At 42.3% G+C, this 25664-nt stretch overlaps 1 protein-coding gene across 6 annotated transcripts in view; it reads right to left on the bottom strand.

Moving 5' to 3' along the window:
- Window positions 1-25579, bottom strand: part of RANBP10 (RAN binding protein 10) — an 88009-nt gene extending 62430 nt beyond the window's left edge. For 3 of the 6 annotated variants that reach the window (XM_030024640.1, XM_030024641.1, XM_041125761.1), the window contains exons 1-3: window positions 25337-25579; window positions 24283-24394; window positions 3306-3358 (exon numbers count right to left, since the gene is read on the bottom strand). In XM_030024640.1, the coding sequence (XP_029880500.1) occupies window positions 3306-3358; window positions 24283-24394; window positions 25337-25541 (370 nt within the window). In that variant the 5' untranslated portion in view covers window positions 25542-25579. Of the gene's footprint in view, window positions 1-3305; window positions 3359-12428; window positions 12448-12548; window positions 12568-24282; window positions 24395-24728; window positions 24751-25336 lie in introns of those variants that run through there. The other 3 variants (XM_041125762.1, XM_041125763.1, XM_030024642.1) reach the window with 3 other exon arrangements.
- Window positions 25580-25664: the final 85 nt, after the last annotated feature.

The raw sequence follows: 25664 nt of genomic DNA, 5'->3' as shown, positions 1-25664 counted from the left end.
CTATGCCCACAAAACCACTCTTGGCAGCATAATCTACATGTGATCAAACAAACAACAGGCTCATAGGATCAAATTTGTACAATTCATTGCTAAATAAACACTATCTGTAGTCTCAAGTTCACTTCATGTTTTATTTCACTCACTCAGAGAAAAGAATTCCACATTTGCCACATACACTTTAGAAATAATAGCAGTATACAGGCACTTCGATTCAAACTGGCCACAAAACACTGCCTATGTAGCTCTTGGGCTCTAAAGACATCCATCAGAAGTGATTTGGCTAATTTTTAGTCTCTAAAAGGGGGAAAAAAAAAAAAAAAAAAAAGAAATTAGGTTGGCTGTTCAATTTCAGGACAGCACACCTAATATGTACCTATTCAGTACATACCATCTCAGGTTAGTATTCAACCATGGTTTTTATATATCTATATATATGTGTGTGTGTGGTTTTTATTTATATATATATATGTGTGTGTGTGTGTGTCCTGGTTTCAGCTGGGATAGAGTTAATTTTCTTCCTAGTAGCTGGTACACTGTTATGTTTTGGATTTAGTATGAGAAGAATGTTGATAACACACTGATGTTTTCAGTTGTTGCTAAGTAGTGTTTATACTAAGTCAAGGATTTTTCAGCTTCTCATGCCCAGCCAGCAAGAAGGCTGGAGAGGCACAAGAGGTTGGCAGGGGACACAGCCAGGGCAGCTGACCCAAACTGGCCAAAGGGATATTCCATACCATATGGTATCATGCCCAGTATATAAACTGGGGGGAGTGGGGCTGGGGGGAGTTGGGAACTAACTGGGCACCTGTCGGTGGGTGATGAGCAATTGCATTGTGCATCACTCGTTTTGTGTATTCCAATCCTTTTATTATTGTCATTTTATTATTATCATTATCATTATTATTTTCTTCCTTTCTGTTCTGTTAAACTGTTCTTATCTCAACCCACAAGTTTTACTTTTTTTTTCCTCAATTCTCTCCCCCATCCCACTGGGTGAGGGGGAAGTGAGCAAGCGGCTGCGTGGTGCTTAGTTGCTGGCTGGGTTAAACCATGACACTGTGTTATAATGCCAGGAGAATCCTAGGTTAAGCATAATCCAACCAGCAGTCTACAGGCCAAGTCTACAAGACAATCCCACCCATCTTTCCATTGCACAAGCCAGAGAACCATTTCTTCAACAGAACATGCTCCCTTAATAGCCAAACAACTCCTCTTCCAAGCAGCCAAGCACTTCAACCCTGGGAAGAGATGATGGGACTAGACTCATGCTTCATCTTGCAACATGCACACAACCCACTTGGGTCAGGAGGATTGAGGGGAGAGGGACTGCAGAGAGAGGAGTCATCTGAAAACTGAGACTTCCATACCTGTTGACACCAGATCATCTTGATCTGGACATTCCCTACTGTTTTGCAACCAAGTATCACTTGAGAAAACTGGCAATGTCCTGCCTTCCTCCTTCCCTGGCCTAGTTCTGAGTGGATAAAGACCTGTGACCTTAATTCTCCCGCCAATGTGTATATGCTCTAGTTGTCATAACAATTATTAACAAATCTAGTTTGCAGTAAGATGCGAATTCTTTAAAACATGGGTGTCACTGAAACCATTCACCCCAAAACAGAGTTATCATAGAAGTGTAGAATAACTAAGGAGGGAAGGGACCTGCAAAAGTCACGTAGTCCAATCCCAGCTCAAGGGAGGTCTAATTAGATCAGGTTGGTCAATGCCGTGTCCACCTGAGTCCTAAATATCTCCAAAGTTCCACAAGATCTCTGGGCAGGTCTGAAATCACCAGAGAAAAACATGCAAAAAAGGTTGTGCCCCAGTCAAACCACCAGGTCTTAGGACTTGCCTCTGACAGTGGCCAAAAGAAGACTCTCAAGGTCAATCAAATGTTATCAAAGCTGTACCTGGAAAAGGAAAGTCTGCCTGCAACTGTTAACCATGGTTGTGATTTATGAACGGCCCACACGCTGCACTGACATTTGTCGCTAAACAACAATGCTTGTTTCACTGGTGAAATTTTAATTGAACTGATTAACTACTGCAATTAGCCTACAATTCAAAATTTCTTCTTTATCAATGTAAAAGGTCCCAAACGCTCAGTCATGTATGCCAAGATCTCCATGCTTCTCTTCAGTAACAAGACAAGGCAGCCATTGCAAAACTCAGCAATTAAAAGAATGGCCACCAGAAAGTTGGCTATTTTCTGAAATCATCCAAGGACCCTGGCTGTCTTAGTCTCCTTTTTGTCTTCTTGCTAAGACTCCATCTGCAGTCTTAGCAGAATTTCAGAAACATAGCTATAGAAATACACATTTCAGAAATTTATAACAGAGCTAGAGAATCACATATTTTGCCAACAGAGTAGTCAGGGATTTTGCTCCAGTGCTGCAACATTTTCAATTGGAGGTTATAAGGAAAAAAACCCAGCATGTTCCACTCTGAATATGCAAGCTGCAAGTGAAGATGAAAGCGAAATCCCCACTGAGAAGTGAATTCACAAGGGTCTTAGTGCAAACCCTATGGAAGCTCTTCATTTTGTTAGGACATTCATAAAACATTCTCCTTTGGAGATATCAAGATGCCTAATAAGGGTTGAACACACATTTCAGCTTTAAAACAACTCCATCAGAAGAAAATCACACCCAAGACCAAAAAAAGCCCCCACCACTGGGAACCAGCTGTCATTCATTCTGGCACTTGAAGAACATTTACTTTCTACCAAACGCAGACAACTTCTAGTTTCATACCCAGCTGAAAGAATTCCTGCTACAGAAGTCACTACATTGATCCAAATCTAGAAATTATAATTTTACCGAATAAATTGGATATTGTTAAAGAAATATTACCGATTATTTTAAAAAAGAAGCTACTTAACCAACTTAGAGGTTATCCTAAAAACAAACATTTCAAAGGAAGCAATAATATTAACTGGAAATACCACTCTATCACGTTTTTCAGTAGGAAGAGGGAAAGAAGAGAGGAGAGACAATATGACAGGCCAATTTTCCTGTCATTTTCAGCTTCTTTCATGTAAATTTGTCAAGTGGGATATACAGATTAAATGTCAAATTATTTTGCTACTTATTTTTCAGATGCAAAAAGCTTTCAGACATGCAAGCTCATCATCTTACCCGTTACTCATTAGTTTAATATTAATTTCTATTATCTGCTAAAATCATCATGGCTACATTAACAGTACTAGTAACTCAGTTTAGGATAACACTCTATAGTTTGAAACTTCCAGACATAAGACATTTAACATGGACTGTAAGCCAAAACAAACCTTAACAGTGACTTACCAGGAAGCCTGTTCATGTTGACCCCTTGAGCAGAAAGTCCTATTCCCATGTACCTTCAAAAAAAAAGAAGCAAAATATCAGTCAAGCACAGAATGGCCAAGCCACAAGATTTCCTGCAGCACAAATACAGTAGCAAAAAAACCCCAATCCACAAATCATTTAAGGTAAGAATATTGAAATTGCTAAAGATTTTCCATTACTTTTTTAGTCTTTTCTTGAACCCAAGATAAAACATCAGTCTGCTTTTGTGACTGACAGCTTTCCAATACACAACTACAGCTACTCTTTAGCTCTTTAATTGGTAGGAAAAAGGACTGGAAAACAAGCAACAATTAAATTTCTGGGGGTTTGTTGGTGGGTTTTTTTTCATATATCAGAAAAACACACATCTATATAGGTGATTAACAAAAGAGTAAAAAATACATAAGGGCAGATATAGTATGTGACAACAAATGTCTATCTAGCCTAATGTAGACAGAGCAAACAGCTGTACCTTCTAAGAACACTCTTTCATTGTCCAACATGTATTTTACACAGTTTCCTAAGCAAAAGGTGGTCTTTCTGTATTTCACACCCCAGTAGATTCCCCGCGTTAATCTGATCGCTTTCTGAACCTTTGTAAGCTCTTTGAAAAGGCAACATCCTGCAGCTCCACTATTCAATTACTAGCCAAGCTAGTTTTGCTTGGTACTTGCATTTTTAGAATTGGAAGAGAGAGGAATAGCGTTTCTCTGTTAACTTTCTCAAGGATTTTAAAGTCCTCATTCATACCCCACTCCCCAATGGTCTGTTCTCAAGGTTGGCTACTCACAGTCTACTCAGTTGTTCCTCTTACGGAAGCTCATCTATACCTCTTAATACTGTCACTACACTTCCAGTTCTGTATCTTTTGAGAAGCAGGGGAAAACCAGAACCACAAGCATCATTCACAACACAAACACATGGTGATTATTACAGACAACAGTGTAATGATGTTCTCCATTTTGGTTTCTATTCCTCCCCCACCTGGTCTCTATTATTCCATTTATTTTTTGAGCGCAGATGAGAACTAAGCTGATTTTTCCATGGAACCGGGACACAAAGAACTTGTCCCTGCACTGTAAGAGGCAGCTCAGAGACCATTTTTTGTGTCAGGTTTGGATTGTTTATTCTCCCCTTATGAGAACCATTTTACATCTATCCAGCCTGAACTGCATCTTTCATTTTATCATCCATAGTCAGTCCTTGATTTTTACAGCCAGTTGATTTTACAACTCTAGTTAGCTTCATATCATCAGCAAAAAATATCGTCTTACTATTAATTTCATTTCCAGGTCATTTATTAAGATAGTGAACATCAGAGGTGTCGTACACATCCCCACAGAAATCCACCGGTGAACATCCTCAGTTGCAGGGAGGAGAGGGGGCATGACACGCACACATGGGCCATTCATTCCTCTGCCCTGCTTCCTACCTGTTAGCTAGTCATCTAACTGATCATTCAACCACACAAGCTCGTTCACTTTGTCCCACGTTTCCTTTATATTTCTCAAGAATTTTTGAGACTGGACCTTGCCAAATGGCTTTTGCAAATCCAGGCAGACTGATCTTCATCTACTTCTGCGTTCAACAGGACTGTAACGCATAGCCAGCCTTCCCAAAGGCTCTTCTTCCTCACTGCAATATTTATGCACGTACCTATTTTGTTTGTTCTATTTCTGTTTATTTGCATGGTCTGTAATTCTCTTCATAGCCCCTGGAACCACAAAAACCAACTGAGCAGGGCAGCTGTTTCTAACAAGCTTCCATATTTTCAGGTTACTGTGCTTTGAAATTAACAGTTACTGTTGGGCTTTTGTTCATGTAAAAATGTATAAATTCAAACAGGCTACAGCCAGTGTCCTCCTATTCTTTCACATTCTCAGTTTCTTCCTATGGCTTCCTCGACCACCTGCTCCGTAGAACATTAATCATGTCTAAAAATATTATTTCAGAATTTGACCCAAAAGTTACATTTCTTCAAGCTATGTGGGTTAAGTCTCCTGCAACAACTGTTCCCTGCCCTGACTTCTCCATCTCAATCATTGTCACCACACCCATCCAATAGGATGGAAATGGTAATAACTGATTTTTTTTCTTGTTTAAACAGAAATTTTAATCCTTAGAGATCTGTAAGTTTATCAGATCTTAGTCTATGACCTCGTTAATGAACAGCACTGCATCTTCACAAACATGGCCAACTTTGTCTTTCTTGTACGCTTCACATCTGGGTAGCATGACCCTCCAGATTTTAAACACTTGAAACCCAGTTTTACAATGCTTTACATTAAGCCAATCCCTTCTTTAAAAAACAAGCTCTATTTCAGAAGTGCCCCAGCTTCCAGAGGATCCAGAGCCCTTCCTCAGCAACATACCAGAACTGTTCCTACTCACTTCTCTTTCTGGTACTGGGCAAAGCACAGTACTGTGCAAAAGTGGGGAAAAGCATTTTAGAGGCTGCTACAGCAGAGGTCCTGGGTTTTCAACTTCCTATGTAATAGTTTAAAAGTTCTACATACAGAACCTTTTCTGTTCTTCCCTATGCCTTCAGCATTACAGGGACCACAACTCTATCAATTCACGCTCAGCAACTGGTACAATATTCAGATGCCTTGGAAGAGCTGTGTACTTTGTGCCTAACAGCCAAGTCATAATGCCATTCTCCCTGGCGTCACAAACCCAGTTATCTATATACCTGATCACTGAATTGCTAACCATTACATACATGGTCCACCTTCTCCTTTTAGCTGGCCCCTGGCCTCTTAGGGTTATCTTCAAAGGAAAATGATACGTGATCATGATACGGAGAACCTACTGCTGGACTTGTTATTTCCCTTCATCCAGCTCAGTGTTTTCCTGCCACAAGACTAGGGCCCTTCAAGTTCAAAGTTTCTTGGGGTGAATGCTGATAAATAGGGCTATGCCAATGGAATGACAAGCTACAACCAACAAAGGTCAGCCCAGGTCCCTCAGCTCTCACCAGGTATAAATTATGTAACTACAAAAGCACCAGGAAAGTGTTAGCATTTGATAACAGAAATAGTAAAAAAATCACTGAACTTAGAAAAATACCCAAAAGAGGCTTTGGCAGTGGCCAGTTCAGGAGCAGGAGATTTGAACCTCCTGACGGCATTTAGGGCAAACAAGTTTATCTCAGAAGCTCTCCAGTCACAGAGGACAGATTCCAGGGCATTTGGCTGGATTTCCTATTTCTCATCTAGAAGGACAAAGACAGATTTGTGAGGGTTTCCAAAATAGCTAGGATGTACATTATTACATAGCAAATCTGATATTCTCTGCAGAAATGCTAAAAGCTTGCAGCCTGTCTACAAAAAGAAGAGCTCAAGGCTCTCTCTTTGTTGAGACAGGGCAGTGGACAGTCCAGTACAATACAGCTTGGACACAACGCATGCAGAAATGCAAAGAAACACCTATTTTGCACTGCTCCAAGTCCCAGGACACAGATGAAATGACTACATCCTGCAGATAGTAGACCTAAGCTTTGAGATCTGACTAGCCCTACCCTGGAGATAATCCTCCTCACCTTGCTTGGTCATGATGGAAGGAGCTTCTCCAGCACAAACAGGGATTGTTTCACCTGCACTCAGGGAACTGTCAGCCAAAGGTCAGCTAGCATCTGCCTGGGCATGTACTCCCTCCAAGGAGGGATTAGAGGCTGCCAAGATACAGCCTGACAAAAGATATCCCAAAGGTTTCTGCTGCCACATGCCACAGAATAGCCAGGCAAGATATAACGGAAGAGTGGTATGGGGAGGATTCATACAAAATTAAGACCTGCATAATCTGCAGTATGTCCTGAAGCATAAAGCTCAATGCTAAAGACCAGCATTGCTTCAAAAGATGCATGAACTGGGCAGAGACAAGGCAAGACTTTAGGGCATTCATTCCAAAACGTAAACTTGCAAAGGACTGTAAGGATGACAGAACCTATTCTCTAGACTATCTACTCCTCAGTAACTCAGTATAAACAGAAAAAAAACCCTGTTTCATCTGAGGAGGGATACCATAACTGCTAGTATGTTCATTGCACAGAGTCCAGAGGGGAAGATTTTGTTTCATCTTTGGCCTCGGAACTCCTCTGAAATGCACCTGAGCAGAGATGCTAAGGACAGCATTGTGGCCATTATCAGCTAAGACAACAGCAGCCAGTCACTATTCTGATCTTAGATATCAATGAAAGTGTTCAGCATTTTATGAACAGAGATAATTGCTGGTCTCCACTTCCCTATTATGATAGAAAACACAGCCTGCAAAACACCCCTACCCAAGGACCCTCCAGCATCAACAACTGCCCTGAAAAGGACAAGGAAAGACTTTGGAGCACCATAAGCAAATTACCACTGCTGGAACACAGAGAGGTTTTGATAAGGTCCTTCACCAGAAGATCTTAAAGTTATCTTGGTATAAAAAGAAGAAAGTTACCTCACATAGCAGTAACCGGTTTAAATGATGAAAGACCAAGGGTAAGAGAAATGCTTGCAGGAACACAAACATGACGTAAAGACATCATATTACAGGCTCAGGACAAATACCTGTGACTTGAAGAGGAGATTTGGGAAAGCCAAGAAACAGAAGGGGGGAAAGAAAGAGTGGGGGGAAGACCACCATGATTAAACAATACAATAAAGGAGAACTATTCCTACCACCCACATCCTATGAGTGCAGCCAGCAGGTTAAGGGAAGGGATTTGCTCCTCTGTTTGGCACCTGTGAGTATCATGTTCAGGTTTGGGATCTCCAGTAGAATGAAGAGTAACAAACTGGAGTGAGTGCAGCAAAAGACAGTTAGGGGGCTCAAATCACATGGTGTATGAGGAGACACTGAGGGAAATATGTTTGTTCAGTCTTAAGAACAAAAGTCTAAGCAGGGATTTCACTGCTGTCTACAGCTACCTAATGGGAGAGTACAGGGAAGGTGGAGTCAGACTTCAGACACACACACCCCCCAAAATCATAAGAAACAACAGACAAGTTTGTAACAAAGAAGATTCCAATTAGATATTACTGAAAATATTTTAACCATGAGGGTGATCAAACACTGGAAGAGGGGCCCAGAGATGCTACTCCATCTCCACTCTTCGAGATAGTCGAACACTTGACTGCACATCGTCCTGAGGAACCTGATCTAACTTTGAAGTTGGCCCTGCTTTGAGCTGAACTGGGTGACCTCCAGAGACCCTTTCCAACCTGAATTATTCAACAATATCTTGACTTCAGGACAGTTTTGCTGACAGGTAGCAAACTCTTGGCTAGCAGTGCATACAGCAGGATATCGACCAAGTTGAGAAAAGACAGAACTTCCTGAGGCACACACATACACCACAAGCTAAGTCCCGATCTGATCACACCAGCTGAACCCACCTTTCTTCCTAGACCTCAAGGAGAATAGATCATCCAGGAAAGACTGGTTCCTGATCTACAGACCAACCCTGAACTCACAAACAAAACATGCCCTGATGACTGCTACCTGGCACACCGCCATGAGCCCTTTAGCTCTTTGGCTGAAGGGCTCCTGAACCTAGTGTCCACTTGAAGAAAAGCAACAAGGAAGGTTCTGCTCCGATGTAGAGATCTCAAGGACAGAAGAGACTTTAAGAGAAAGCACTATGTGATCTCATTCCTTTGGATCCCTCAAAAAAAAAAAAAAAAAAAAAGCCACACACACACATCTCTCTTCCTCTGTAATCAAGACTTTTAAACATCACACTCCACAGTTAATGGCTCAGCTATTTCATTCTTTCCTGTGTTTTATGGATAAATAACACTGTTGTTGTATTAACTCTTCAGTGGGAGCCAGATAATCATTTAAAAACAAAGACTGGCATCTGTTTTATTGACAAATGACATTGTTGTATTAACTCTTTGACTCGAGCCAGATAATCCTTTAAAAGCCAAGAATGGCATTTGGGAGCCTCTAAACATTCCTACTTTTTCAGAGCACTTCATAAAAAGTTCTCCTGAATCATCTCCCGGTTTTACAGGCTCTCCAACTTGCTTCCCATCCCTGATGTTTTGGGAGGGAAAAATAATCCTTTAACATTTCAGACCTTGAGACAGATGTCCCTCAAGTCATTTTGGTCAACCTTATTGTTTTTTTTAAACTTAGAAGTTTGTTCTTTCAATTTTTCTCATCTAACAAAATTTCAACTTTTGGAGGGTGTATCTCTATCCTCTCTCACCCTCATGTGTAATTATGCCAACTGTCAGGTCATTTTGAGTCTCTCCAATAGTTCACACACTTGTACTCTGATCCTCCAATATGATGTCTCTTAAACAGTCTCCATGCCATCTGAAAGCAAGTTACTCTTCTGATTGCATCTTTTTATTAACTCTTCTCAAACAAGCTTCTTCAATTTATATAGGTTTGTTTTCTGGCTTTTTTGTTGTTGGATGGTGGGGTTTTTTTGATCAACACTGAAGTGGTAGGGTTTGGGGGCCTTTTTATAGTGCTTCTCAAAGGACACTAAACAGGAGTACTTATGGTAAGTGCTGCAGAGCAACTTATAAACGCGCATTTTTTGTAAACATTTTCTGCACTGCTCAGAGCATGAGTCAGAAGTTATATCCTTTCTCATGAGTTCCCTGACTAGCCTCTCCGAAGCAGTCATTTACAGCATCTAAAAATTTACTCTCACACAGTCATGTGACATACACGCATCTATAAAGAATAATCTGAATTTTAAGGATATGTTTACAGCCTTCCAGGCACAATATAGAAGATTTCTCCCTATAGCTGCAGGGACCGCTTTAGCTCTTCCTTGCTGCCTTCCTAGCGCATTGGCTGATAAGATAGCATGCTCATTAGCATTTCAATTTTCTTATTCCTACTGAGTCTGGAACCTCCTGCTGCTACAGAGGTTTCCTTGCTACATGGTGGGGTTTGCTGCTTTGATTTTTTTTTTTCCAACTACATCTGTGAACAGTTGTGGACACAGCTAGAACTACATTCCAGGTCTATATTGCTGCAGAGAGCAGTGAAAAGTGCCACCTCTGCCAATTGTTCAAGCCTCAGGGGAGCTGTGATTCAAGGTTCCAGATTGCTTGAACACACAATAAAGGCACCATCTAAGCCTTGTGCAATAATACCAGAGTGCTTGGTCCTGACAGACCCGAAAACACTTAGCAAAAATCTGTAGAGGAGCAGACCACTCAATTACTCTGGCAGAAACAATCCCCACCACCTTCACCTGCTCACATTAGCAAGCCCAAGACCTGCTGGATTTGCTGGCAGCAGTTGTTCAATGAGCAGGACATGCCTCTTGACATAGAGAATGTTTCTTATGCCCTGATCTATTTGGCTGAGCTGAAGGTGAAACAGCATACAACTGTGGCCACTTTGTGTCCTCTAGCGCAGCTTCGTCATGTGGTGGTGTCAAGCCTCCTTAGTTTCAGTATCACACAGCACAGCTCCACTGGCACAGGGCCACTGGCCAACTCTGTCCCTCGTTACTGCCTGAGGGTGCTTGCCTGTTTCTGTGCCTCTGCTGCTGCTGTTGACATTAGCACACCTGGAATTTAACAGAGAGAGCGGACACCACTTCTGCACACCACCTTGGCGCACACCTTCATCAGAATCATAGCTGCAGCATTTTGATGGCTTCCATCTGTCCCCATCCCTTGTTGGGTCATTGCACTGTATTGCCACCATAAGGGTGGCAATACTGAGCAAACTGTTGGAAATTACAAGAAATAACATAATTGTTGAACTCAGATAAAATAAGTCATCTCCCACTTCAGCTTATCCTGCTTAATTTTATTGTTTTCTATGCAGATTCATCCTCCCTCTTTTGTGTACTGCAGCAAATCCCATGCACATAATCAAGGGGAAAAAAAAAAAAAAATCATACAATAGTACCTTTCCATTTTCAGACAACACAGCTTTAAATTAGGGCTAGAACCTTGTATTTTTATAAAAAGCAAGTACTACAAATCCAGAAATTCTAAATTTAAGATTACACTTTAAACTAGATACACACCACCATGGAAATGTGTCACTGGGGGAGGGTGGGGGGGGGGGGGGGGGGGCGGAGAGGAGAAAACATGACCACAAGCCTGCCCAGTTCACAAAATTTTGCTCTTCAACTTATGCTCCCATTTAAAGCTTAAGACAAACTTTAAAAATAAGACCATAATGACTGTAGAACTGTACACAGAATCTGCAGACAACCTAAAATAAAATAAGGCTCTCTCACCATGCTGGGTTTCAATTCCACAGCCTACAGCTTATATCCAGAACTTCAAATTGTCACATACTTGATTGCTGGTTATTGTTTTAGAAGATGCTAGCTACTTTGCTTTTCCCCCATCTACTGCCGATTAACATATCAGAAGCGATGGATGAAATGAGCTTTGAGACCTACAAAGCCTTAGACTAAAAATCACTCTATTCTCTTGAAAATTGAGGGAAAAAAAAAATTCACCTTCAACTCCACCACCACCAAAACCATCAGCTGCTTTCTGAACTTCTTGGTGCAGAACAGCTTCTCACTTCCTCGATTCTAAATGCTCCAAACCAGTTTTGTATATACAACAAACTCAAAACTAGTTAAACAGTACTTATGGGCATCATCAAGCACAGCCTACTGCTTGTTTTTTTTAAATGAACAAATTATAACATTCAGTATCATTCAACATAAATCTCTATAGTGTCTGCCTGCCTGTATCATCCCTGGTTTTGGAGTTTTTAGGTGTGGACAGACTCCATATGGGGTATCCATTAACTGGGGTCCCTTTTTGAGGGATTCAAAGAGGCTCTTACAAGAGAATGCACAGAAATGTTAGCACCCACTTTCAAACCGGGAAAAAAAAAAAAATATCTTTTTTTAGGGTTTTGGGTAACGATACATTTAAATCCATTATCCACCATACATAAGATATTTACCTTAACTAAAGCCAAGCAAAAGTGACCTCCTAAAACCATCTTCTCAGCAGTGAACATTGAATACTTGGAACTGCCCCCCACACCCAATCAGAAGCTTCAAAAATGCTGCATCAGTAGATCAATTCCAAATAGAGCAGACATACAAAAATAAACGCAGACACATGCTAGTGATTCAATCAGAAGAACAGTCTTGTTTCCACGTACCAGCAGCCTCGGCAGTTACCATAGCACCAAATTCTTCCAGACTTCTACTGCACCTCAGCCCTGCCCTGTCAATACTGGTTGCTTTTTAAAATTTGAATAGACTGAATCAGCCACACTTACCGCCAGCCACAACATCAGCTCTGCCTCTTTTATCCGTGCACTGGCTGTCCTTGGCCATAGCAGATGAATGAAGGACCTTGGTAGCAAGTCTTCATGCCAAAAGATGCTGGCTCCACACATGCCTCTGCACAGCACACAGCCAGCAGGATTGCCAATATTTTTCCCCTCTAGATCTCACAGCACCATGACCGTGGTAAGATTAAGTTCAAAGAGACAAAGCTTTTTGGTTCCCTCCCCCACTTCCCAAGTACTTCAGCAGTAAACATCAGCATGTATGCTACTCCAGCACAGTGATGTTGAAATAGGACAGCATTCACTTCTGGCTCCTAAGAGAACTTGTGTGGTGGATTCTGCAGTGCAGATATTTGTATATTTAAAATATATATATTTTACTTTTTTGCTTCTGCCAATAAAAGACTTTCCCTGGAACAGAGATGGAAAGAGCCAAAATGCTAACTGTACTTCTAAATTAAAACCTAACTTTTAAAGATACAAAAGATCTCAGAGGCACTGACTCTAGCCAGGAGGCATTATATATTGTCACTGGGCAGAAGTTACCCAAAAAGCTACAAGAAAAGTTATTTCACAGGAGTGACAATATTTGACTAACCTAAATTCAAACAAAGGGATCTCTTCAAGTGTCTGTTCTAAGTGTTACACAGTCATACCAGTAGAGGAGTACACTGATGCCTGCATTTGGTTTGTCCCCAGAAGGGGAATCCACCCATGTGACAAGCAATTCTTCAAGTCAAAAGACATTTCTTCAGAACAAACATTATACCCAGAGAGCCTGCCAAAAAGCCAACATAAGAAAAGTGTTTTGGCCAGTCTGAAGCTACTTTGTGTGAGCAACCCACAAAAATCCTCATGAACCCAGCAGAAAAGAACAGACCTGCCCTTTGACAGCAAGTAGCTAATGCTGAAATTGCAGCACTTGCATCTGTTTGGCTTTTTGAGTGCAAGAATGAAGAATTCATTGGGTAGAACAGAGGAGGACACAGCAACAGAACTCATGTATACCCATACTTTATATTCGTCACTTTTAAGAATCCCAGGAGCAAAGAACACCTCCCTTTGAATGCCTGGAAAGCACCCAGCACTTGGAAGGCATTGCTATATGCGAAATAAATAAGGGTGGGGCAGAAGGAGGGAGAAAGCAATCAGTCCATGGTCATAACTGGACCAGGGCAGTATACTTTAAACAAAGGAGGCATTTCTTTACCCAAAAAGCTACAAGACTTTCTCCAAGAAACTCAGAAAGAGTACTCTTCTCAAATGCTAGTTCTGACAATTAGCAGAGCAGATTTATTAAGGCTCTGCCATGAAAAGAAAGATATTATGCCTTCCCTTTATTTATTTCTTAACCTGTTGAAAGATACCAAGTCAGGATGGTGAAACGATCCATGCCACTCCTCTTCCAAGTGCCTGTAAAGTTTACCTAGAAGGCTAACAAAATTCATGCCATCTGAAAGCCGGGGAAACGAAGGAGGAAAAATACATCAGTTTAGCACTGGTTGGCTATCTAATGACGACAAGCCTAGAACTCTTCTTTACTGTGCTGGTAACACCCTGACACAGTAGTCTCTCCTTTGAGCATGCTTTACTATATATGCCAAGGTACACTGAGGCTCAAACTTAAAGAGTTAAAAACAGAGATGTTAAATAATTTGTTTTGTAGGCCATGACTTCCAGTAAAGCAGTCATTCCCCGCTCAGTTAGTGAACTAACAATATCACTAACACGTGGTAGAAATTCCTGGGATTGGCATTTTATTACGTGGCTCAGCCAAGACCAAGCAACCCAGCTGAGCCGCAAGTTAAACAAGGGATGTTCCTCTCTTCCAGAGGCGAGTTCGTGACTCAAAGGCTTACTGCATCCTGCAATTTTTTCTAATAACCGCACCTATCTGGTAGGAAACCTGTCCTCACAGCTATAATGCACCCCACTCTTTCAACACACACAGTTAAGTCTAAAATAATCAAACTAAATTATTAACTTAGAGATTAATAACATTCCCCATCACACTGGTGGCATTTCAGGGACTTTCATAGTCTCTTGTACAAAGCTCTGAACTATCATTCTTGTTGTCAGAGGTGGGCCCTGACTTCATGCCAGGTTTAAAGAGTGGTGAGAAATGATAACCCATATCAATTTACCACCTAAAACCACATTGTTGCAGTTATGGTGGGGGATGGGGCATGTTATTTTAAGGCAGTGAAAAAACAAGTGACATCAGTTTAAAAAAATTACCTATGGTACATAAAATACTGGATTCCAACTGTCTCCGACTCCTCAGTCGAACAATAAATATTTTGGGACTACTTCATAATGGAATAGAATGAATCTCTGAAGTGGAAGTGGTTCTAGTTTTATTCATGGATGTTGAGCTGTTCTGTAACAGTGCTTCAGAAATAGCACTGACAGGCTCCAGAAAGAATCCCAATTCTCCAAGCAGAGGTCAGTAAAGACAAATAATGCAAGGCTGAAAAGAAGTAGATAAAGGCAAGAAAATAAAATTCTTAAGAGCTCATTAAAAACAACTACAAGTATCCCGAGGCATGGAGGATTCCACTGCACATCAGCCCTTAGAAAGGCAGAGAAGCTCTAGAAGCCAAAGAGCGTGGAAGAGAAGGTGAGTGAGCAGAACAAAATTAAGAGGCAGCAATCTGGTAACATAACACATCTTCTCAGTCTGTTTATGAGTAAATACTGACAAAACTACAGGAAGAATAAAAAACTACTTTTGCTAGACCACGGTATCAGATTCCCAGCTCCCTTCCAATTTTAGGATCACGTTCAACTGGTAACTGTCAGCTGTAAGATGGGTCAAATCTGTCCCTTTCCTCTGTTACCTTCAGGAAGGGAAAAGACTGATGATGTAGATTAGCAATATATGTAGGAATACTGAAAGGCAGAAAGTACAGAACAGAGATAAGACTTGACTTGAGCACCATTTAAGAAAGAAAAGGCATAACACAAGCCTCACCAGGCTAAAATCACTGCTAGGATCTGGCCAGAATAACCAACTTCTCCATCTGCCACCTCAAGCACCATCACATCCAACAGGACCCCAAACCCTGCAATATACTGTGGTTGAAACCAACTGTGGCTGAAGCTAAGGTGTCCCACCAACTTAGTTTTCCAACTTTAGATTTTTCACTCTTGACAGCTGACTTGTTCTCTAAGGCAGCTGGTATTCAACAAAGTTCACATAAACCATGTCAGTGGCAAATAGTGCATTCAGTCTGGGAACAGCATGAAGCATTACTGATACTAATTCTCTGATTATTTATTCTGGTTACACCCAATTGAGGAAGTAGAATTTTTGTTGCCTTTGTCCTGCTGATTAACAAACCTCACTTCCAAATGCACCATTCAGAGCTGCTGAAAATTTTTATCCAATATATTAGGGAAGTTAAACAGGTTTCCACAACTGAATGGACTTGAGATTGTTTGACTGCCAGTCTAAGCAACGGGCCTTTTCTCCTGGCATGAACAAAGCTTAGAAAACAGTAAAGACAGACACCAGAGGTACCGCAAATATCTAACAGAAAGGCGTCCAAAAGATGGCAAGTCATATAAAGATTACAAGTTTCACGCTGAAGACTAATCTTGGATTTCAGTCCGTCATAACAGACAGTCAGCGTCAAACAGCAGCTTGAGTTTCTCTTTTCTCCACTAAAAAACAGGGTGAGCAGTATAAATGTAATACCCAAATCAGAAGAAAACACTCTGCTGCCAGGTAGCTGGTTCTCTTAAGAGGTATTCTCCCATCCTTATAGGCTAATTTGCTCTCTTTTAGGCTTCAATCAGGAAATGGATGGTACCAATTCTTATGAAAGGAGGATTTACCTGCTAATAGAAGTTATCATGAAATTACAGTAAGTATGTAACATTTACATAAGATTTTTTTTTAATTATGTGGAAAACATATTACAGAAAAAGTAACACATGGGAAGTTTTGGTAGATGTATTTATGAAATAAGAATACTTCCTCTTTAAAACAGTGACAGATAGTCAGAGTTAGGGTGAGCACCGGGAGAGCAACACACACTGAATTCACAGATCTTTACATGCTGACATCTCCACAACAAGGAACAAAGGCTAGATGTGGAGAGCATCAATACAAAGAACTTGTAAACAAGAAGGAAGATTGTATCTCTAGGATTGAAACTGTAGTGTGGAAACAGGAGATCCAGTCTTACACCACAGGTACAATGTAAAATCCATTCCTAGAAAAGCAGTTAAGAAAACGAATCTGGCAGTGCAGTCAATGTAACACAGTTAACACAATTCAGCTTTACAGGGCCAGCGGCAGAGCTGAAGAAAGAGTCAGGCTTCACAGCAGATGATAAATTCTTAGCAGTTCATCATCTCAGAGCTTCGTAAGCAAAGGAAAAAAAGTTTCGCCTCTATAAAAGTTATGCAACTTGTAAAATTTAATTATTAAACAGAGAATTGCTTAGATCTATAAGCCTAGAACATTTAAATAAGTTCCCATTATTCTATGATTTGATTTATTAACTGTAAACATATTCTGAAGAACTGAAGCATAATAATGTTTTACACATATTCTAAAGATGTTCAGTTGATTTTGCTAGAGTTTACTTTTGCCATTTCCTGCTTTTTCTATAAGAGATATTCAGAAATAGCAGGGGGAGGAGAGAGAAGAAAGAAAAAAAAAAACCAACAAAAACTTTTCCTGAAATTATTCTTCTTTACTGTGCAAAAATCTCACAACTCTAACTGGACAAAAGAAAAGAAAAATTAACAGAAAGAAAGAAAGAAGTTATCACAGCCTGAAATCTACCAGATCTCAGATTTCAGACATACCTAAATGCACACAAGTGGGGGGGGGGGGGGGGGGGGGAAATCACACATCACCATCACTACTTCCATTTTGTTTCCTAATTTTCACAAATTATTTTAATAAGAACTTTATATTCTACCAGTACAATGGATGGGCCCATGATATTGCTACAAAGCACTGTCACTTTCCATTTCATTGATTAAAAACAAACAAAAGAAAGAAATTTTTAAAAGTTATCAGCTGCAAATCAGATATTCCAATCTCATAACGTGCTTTACACTGAAAAAGCTACTCTCAATACTACTCCCTTTTGCAAGAGTTTAGCAGAATGACAACAAAAAAATAACAACTCATATGAGATGTCATCAATAGACATGAAACCTCCACAGAAAATGAGAGTGTCTCTACACTTCAGAGCACCAAAGCTCAGTCAGTCAGTAGCTGAGCAAGCAAGACTTGCTCGGGCAAGACTGTCTGCAAACAGAAACAAGGTGAGAACTGTTTACTGAATCTACTTGGGGGGATTTATTTATGTGTTGGTTTGTTTAAATGAATGTCTGCGGAGCAGCATAAATTCAAGCAAGCAGACATACCTGCAAACAGAAGAACCACCCCCTCTCTGTGCTGGTTTTGAATTCTTGGAAACCAGGACGGAAAAAATAAAAAGGGGGAGGAAATCAATTATTTACAAGCTTATCAGATACAAATCAGGGATCACACAGCATGCGCAGACACTAGAAATCATCAGTTCCCACAGAATATCCCTACAGCCACATCCAGACACGCATGACATTATAAAGTGTCCGCAGTATAACCAGCCAATGGATGCACACAGACAACCATGCCATTAAAGCCACCGACGTCAGAGTGCTTCATGGACAGGCCTTCTATCAGCATCTGGAAACCATTAGAGCACACGAGTGAAAGGCTTTTCAAAGAGCAATCACACTCACCATATGCTGAAGAGAAATGGAAAGTTGGCAAGGAGAGACATAAGCAAGGAAGAGAGGGGCACATTACTTGTTACTAATGTAAAGACTGCTAAACAACCAATACATATGACCTTTATTTTTCTTTTTCAGTCAGAGAGAAACTAAGCTATTTTCAAGTCTGGGATACGATGCACTTGCATATAAAAGCTAAAGATTTTAAATAAACTATGGTATGAACTAAGCTAGATTAGCTCTTCGGCCACTCTGCTCAAAGTACTCTTTCCTCTCTCTCTCAGAAAAATGCCTGCAACCTAAGCGAGTGCTGACCAACATCTCTGGACAACAGGCTTCACATCTCAAAGCAACTGTGAAACAGTGCTGGAAGAAGGATACCAACACACACATGTCTTCCCACTGTCCCTCTTCTGCCCTTCTGGGTCTCTTCTTCCCCACTTAATGCACAGAAAGCACTGTATCAAGGACTGATCCAGCAAAAAGACAGTTAACATGATCCAACTCATTACACGGTCAGTAGTGCTGGCACAAACGAAAGGGTTTAAAAAAAAATAAAAATCATGGCAAGAAGAAAAGCTAGACTGGCTCTTTCAGCAGCCTTCCTGAGACGACTCAAAGTCCTTGTGAAACTGCCCAGTGCCCCTGGCACAGAGGGCTGTGCCACTTGGCACCTCCTCTGCCCACAGACCACACTTGCTCTGTTTGCACAGAGCACACAGAGCCACCGCGGACAGGCTGCAGGCTCTGCCACCACCGGAGAGGTCAGACTTGCTGCAGAATGCCAGCATACCAAAGTATCCATCAGTAAGCTGCTATCCAAAACCAAATAATTACCAGAAAAGACAGCTGTCAACAGCAAACTGCCATTGCAAAGGCAGTCCATAGGCTGCTGGACTGTCTTTCCCAGGAGCAGCTCAGAAATGGAGGAGATGCTGCAGGACAGGTGACTTTTGCTGGAATCAGGAACCCATGCACAATCAGGGTCAGCCTCTGGGACATCCTCCCCAGTAACACTCCATCACAACCCAACGCGTGGCTGGGGGAGGTAAAACAGGTTGAGAAACCGAAACAGTGGTCAGGAACAAGCACTACCACCCATAAGACAATTCACCTTCCCCCAGCATAAAGTGGACAACAAAGATGAATTGTCCTCCTGAGTCACAAGAGCCTGTAAGTTGTGGGTTGACTGCCCTACCCTGATGAGTCTTACACTGTTCCTGTTTACCAAGCAGAGATCATCTAATGGGGAAACAGAAGCTGTGAGATGTGCTGACATATCAACAGTGAACAGAAACATGTATTTGAGAGAGAGAAAGAGAGAGGATAAGAGTCCAGTGCTTCAAATATAGTTAAGGTTGAACTGTTACAAACACCACTGTGATAAAAGCATGAGTTATTTGTGGCAGCTCAGGAACAGAAGAGTCACATACATTTCTGCCAGTCTGTTCATCTGAGGAATGCTGGAAGCAAGCCACCCACAGAACCATGAAGAGGTCTGGACTGGAAGGGACTTTGGGACCTTCCTTCTTCATCCTCCTGCCCAAAGCATGAGTAACTCTGAAAGTTTTATCAGGCAGTCTGGGGCCTTGCCTGGGCAAATTTGAAGATGGAGATGTCACAGCCTCTACAAGCATCCTGTTCCGGTGCTTAACCATTCTCACGAGCAAAATTCTTTCCAGCTGGCATTTCCCTTGCCACAACTTGTGACCCATTGCCTCTTGTCCTTTTTTTCCAGTTAACAACACTCAGGAGACATGCACACTATGGCTCAGGAATTAAGTACCCAGCAAGCCTTAAGACAAAACCATTCAATAACACTTGGAATAGAACTAAATGAGGGTTGCTGCACTCCTACCCTTCCCTCTCCCAGCTCAGTCCATCCCTTTATTGACTCGCCTTCAATCCACATCAGGGAGCAGAACCCTGAAAAGTGGTCCTCAATTTAAAAAAAAAAAAAAAAAAGAAAAGAAAAGAAAGAGAGCAGCAATTTCTGACAGTGATGTGAATAGATTAAATCATCATAATTATTTTGATGTGGCCAGCTTTCAACCAGTTATCTCCTTGAACCAGTTCACCATAGGACCAGGTAACAGATTGTCAACATGAGGGAAGGCACAGAAACATACGGCAAATGGAAGGGCAGAATCCCACAGTCCTGACTTGTATCATCTTAAAGTGTTGTGGAACCACTCCCTGTGTGTTCAGCGCAGACAAGGAGGTAAGAAGAGGGCTGGAACTAGAGACTGTAAACTAAATCCTCCTCTACTCTCTGAGGATAAGAGCCATCTCCCCAAACAAAGAGTAGCACAAACAATAGATCAATCTACTAACAGATCTGATTTGTTATGTGTTACCTAGCCTCCTTGTCAAGACAATTTTTCAACGGTAGCCTGGCAGCCTCCGCCCTCCCAGAAAAACAAACAATCAAAACAAAATAAACACAAAAAAACCCAACCACACAAAAAACAAACCCAGTAAATAAACATGACCTCTTATCAATACAGACGAAAACCACCAGAATGAGAAATGACCACCATTCAGCTAAAAGTAAGTCTCAATCACCTTTCTTTAACTCAAAGGACTGTGGTTATATCTCAGTGCATGAGCAGTGGGAGAGCCAAAGCTAAGAAAAGCTGATAAAAGTTTAAGTCCACCAAATGGACTTTTTGCATGCTGTACTTGCTTTGAAATATCCGCCAGTAAACTAAGCTAGATTTTACTGATGCCGAGGCAGAAAAGTCTAGCAATGGTAAAAGGAGAGTTTTCATAAATCACTTCATCTGCTTCTTTAACAAAAGCACCTTTATGGAGCAGGTGCATTAAAGGGCAGGGGAGAAAGACAATGCAAAAGAGGAAGCTTTTCTGCCAGCTACTGGTGCAGTGCCGTGACAGTCTAAAGCAACTTTTGTCTGTACTGCTGCAGTCCCTCCCTCTTCCCTTGCACTGGCACCGGGGTTTGCAAAACCGAGCAGAGAGATAATCTGCCTGAAAAATGGGGGGAGGTGAGGGTGCATTGTTTTTACTGCTAGGATACAATGTGGTGGGTAAAAACAAAGGAGAGAACCACAGCATACCGGATTTAAATCACCTTAGCCCCATGAAAGTAACAGAAGGGAGAAGTTAAAAAGGTGGTACTGATACCTCAGTTGACTCTATAGCTCAGGTTTCTCTACCACAGTGACACCACCAAATCCAGAACTGGCACTGTCTGATGCCAATTCAAGAACTCTCTTATTGCAGCATATCATAGACAGGCAACATCTCTTGTCAGGCTGCAAAAAGTCATCATGTGAGCTTCAGGATTCTGACAGCTCCAGTAAAAGCCACTGGGAACTTCTATCCCATTTCTTACCTGCAACCTTAGTTTCTGTTGTTTATCAGCAACTGTCAGCATCTAACCAGAGCGTAGAGCACTAGACTAACAATTATTAGCACAGAAGGATGATAGCTTTGAGCTATGGAACAAAATCAATCAGAACTCCTCAAAGCACACTTCCTGAAATTCATTCCACCAAAGTATTTTTTGAGTAAACCTTGTTTCGAAATCCAACCGCTCACATTTTAAACCTAAATGTGAAAAGCCATTACAAACTCCAGCAAGAGAGACACAGTGAATAACATCACGCAGTCCTTACCTCACTACTCCGTACAGCATAAATAAAATAACAAGCTACAGAGCAGAGACTTTACACCTGAAGTACCCATTCTGGAAATGAGCTTAGAAAGATTCCTCTTCCTCTCCCCCTGCTAAAGGGCTTCCAGCTGAGTTCCTAGGGACATGCTTTACCACTTATCCTACTTGAAAACTTCCTTCCATTCCCTCCAATCCCTTCTTTAGATTTCTGAACTTGTATTCCTTTAAACTGAAGCCACCATGGTGTAGTAAACCCTGGAGAGCTTCCTAAGAAGAGATGTCTCTGTCACAGTTCACCATTATAACATACCAAGCCTCCAATGGGCAGACTTCAAACTATTAAAGATGAGATGCACAAGCCTACCTTCTTAAGTGACAGACAGCCAGCAGCTACAATATAAATTCACAATTACAAATCCTCAGCACTACAGTGTGCAAGATAAAAATTAGAGTGCTCTCTACCAGCAAAAGAAAAACAAGGCACAGCAATGGCTGAGACATCAGACCAGCTCTCAAAAGCTCACCACTGCCCTGACTTCAGATCATAGCTATCAACATTTCATGTGCATATTGCTATAGCGTTAATACACATGGTTCTGTATCTTTCAAAGTACTCCTGGACATTAATTGTAATTACAGAATACAGTAAAAACAACAATGGACTATTAATATAGAAAACTCTGATCTTAGGAAACAAGCAGCAAATTCCATTATCTCCCTGTAAGATTGATCCAGAATGCAGTAAGGATTAAGTGCTGTTCAGTGACCTTTCGTAATGTGATTTCTTTGGAAAATTGTCTTGAAGTTCACTGTAAATTATTTCAATTTTAGCAGTTACATAAACTAATCAAAGCGTGGTTTCAAAACAGACAAGCAGTTAATCGCCAAGTCAGTGAAGTGAAAGAATAAAGATGGTCTTTTCCCTGCATTTGTAAAGCGTTCAGCCCAGCATCCACCTCTGCACAGATAACCTAATAATTATTAAAGGCCTCAATGCAGCACAATTCAAGATCCTTTGCAAGCCTCTTTACAAATAGGCCACGTCTCAATTCAACGACAGCAAAAAATTTCAACAGTAAGAAGTTATGACTTTAAATTGGTTTTCAGTAGGAATGTTTGCTGCCCTTCCCTAAGTCCCCTAAACCAGTCAGAGTTCAAATGTCTTCTCCTGTGTGGCTTTCACTTCTGGATAGTTATATCTGCAACATTCATCCTTTAGCAATGAAAAACGCCAAATACATACACACACAGCAGGCCGATACCTTTATAATGATTAAAAATTAAACCTACACTAGCAGTAAAAACCCAGACCTTGTTAGAAATGCCCCTTTATTGCTTCCCCATGTTTCCCAACATCCTGAATACTGCTTAAAAGGAATTCCACATACATCCTGGTTCAGTTACATCTTGGATCAAAATACTGCCCAATACAGTGACCGTAAGACTGGATGAGAGCCAAAATCCACTGCCAGTTCAGTTCACTGAGGTGCCGCCTAGTAAGGGATGGCTGCTTCTAATACTACCAAAAGGATTTGCTGCTTTTGCAGTTCTTCCACTTGCTACTGTTCAAAGTAGTACAGACTGATAGGGCGAACGCAGTCTCAACAACAGCCTACGATATTAAATATTACCACAAACATGATTTGGTGGGGAAAAACATTCTCATATTTAGCATTCTCGTTCCAGCACAGTCTCCCAAGCTTTCACAGCTGTTATCTGACATGATACTCTGTGGTGCAATCTATCCTGAGATAATGACTTGAGTCCAAATTCAGGTCCTAGACTAGAGATGACAGAAGTAGCACAGATTCCAGCTTATGTTCACAATCTCATTTCCCTCTCTTTGAACATCTTTTCCTTGATCATGCATACAGGGTTTCTAAGAAACAGTATCCTAAGTTCTCCTTCCAGTGCTCAAGTACTGCTATGACTACTCTTCACCATGCAAACAGCTCTCTAACAGTCCAAAATTAAGTTCAAGGTCCCTCCCTTCTACTTCACTCCACTTCTGAGGCATCATAATTTCAGAAATCTGAGTGACCAGACCCAGCTAGCAAGAGGAAAAACTATTTTAATGAAAACTGCACCGGAGACCCAGAGTTTCCTAAATTTTTAAAGCTGCCCACACCAAACAGCACAGAAAGCAGCTATGTAAGTGCCTCTGCTTCCAGTGCATTCTACCACGTTTACATCTCTTAACCAAGAGAATATAACCTCCCTATGATGTACCTGCCTGTTACACCCAGCAGCCATGGGACCTCTAAACCTTCCAGAATGAGGTCAGAGTACAGCAGAACTGCTAAATACGCATCACCAACCACTGAACTGGAATAAGACACTTACCCATCTCTACCTTTACTGACGATCTTCACTTCAAAGTAATAAATGCCACAGGCTGCAGGTATAGGGTGCGTAGCCCTGACCGAGGCAGCATCTTTGTGATTTTTACCGTGACCTAGGAAAAAACAGAAATGTAAGTACTGATGGGATTTGAACTGTCCCACGCCTTGATCTAAAACGCTGCTGTCTGAACACAGCGGGGATCCGTTTCTACATATATCCAACAATTTAAAGCACACTTTTCAGAGAACTAGAATACACAATCCTGCACTGCCACCATGAACAATCCCTACACTAAGAGCGCTGTAGCTTCTCCTTTGTTTTCACTGTGAAGTTGCTGAGAAGGACTCACTATCCCCCTCCCCACATACATAATTTGAAGACCAATGTACACAAACAGAAGACAAATATGATTACACAAGAGGGGAATGACATCAGTGTTTACTAACCAGGCAAGAAAAGGAATAATCAGCTCTCCGCTGGGTGGGTAGGGAGAACAGCCTCCAATAGCGAGCAAGAAAAACATCAGTGCGATTCCCCAAGTCCTACAAGTCTGCAAGCGTCTATTTTGTGTAAACTCAAGGAGCCAAAGCCCCAGTTATGCAGCGTGCCGACGCGATCCGACCCCTCGGCCGGGTTTTAAGCGGGATGACAGAGTAAATAGACGATCCGGCTACACAGACGCGCTGGGGCCCGGTCCGGTGACACCGCAAAGCGTTATATAAAAGGCAGCCACGCCGCCGGGGAAAGAGCCCCCGGTTCCAGACCACCGCCGCTTCCCGAGCCCAGGAAAACCCCGCGCCGGGCTGGAGGCCGGCCACGGCACCCGGGACGAGCAGCCCGCCCCGCGGCCGGAGCTCGGCAGCCCCCCGCCGCTCCCCGCGCTGCTCCCCGGCCGACGCCACCCCTCCCCCGGGGCTGCCACAGCGGAGGCCCGGGCTGCCGGCCCAGTCCGCCGCCCGGCTGGCCCCGCGGAGCGGCCGGGCCAAGGGCCGTCCCGCTCCAGGCCGAGGCCGAGGCCGAAGCCGAACCCGGCGCCGCCGCCCCAGCCCGGCACCTTTGTAGTGGACGCGCAGGTTGCCCTGCGAGAGGCCGATGTAGTTGTACTTGTCCTTGGGGCTCCAGGACCGCGGCAGCGGCGTCTCCTCCTGGTTGACGGCGGGGTAGAGGCGGCGGAGGCGCTGGCTCAGCTCCTGCTCCTCGGGCGGGCACGGCAGCGCCGCGTCCCCCCCGTGCAGGCTCCCCGCGCCCGCATCCGCCATCTTGGATTCGCTTTGTGTCAGCGGGCGGGGAGCGAGGCCCGGCTCCGGCCGCCAGCCAATGGGGTGCGAGCGTGGCCACAATGGGGCCGCGCGGCCCGACGGGAAGCGGAGTCTGCGCCGCTC

The sequence above is a fragment of the Aquila chrysaetos genome, chromosome 9 (assembly GCF_900496995.4).
Source record: "Aquila chrysaetos chrysaetos chromosome 9, bAquChr1.4, whole genome shotgun sequence".
NCBI classification, from domain to species: Eukaryota; Metazoa; Chordata; class Aves; order Accipitriformes; family Accipitridae; genus Aquila; species Aquila chrysaetos.
Note: the sequence above shows the minus strand (reverse complement) of the source record. Positions and strands in the feature narration are given on the sequence as shown.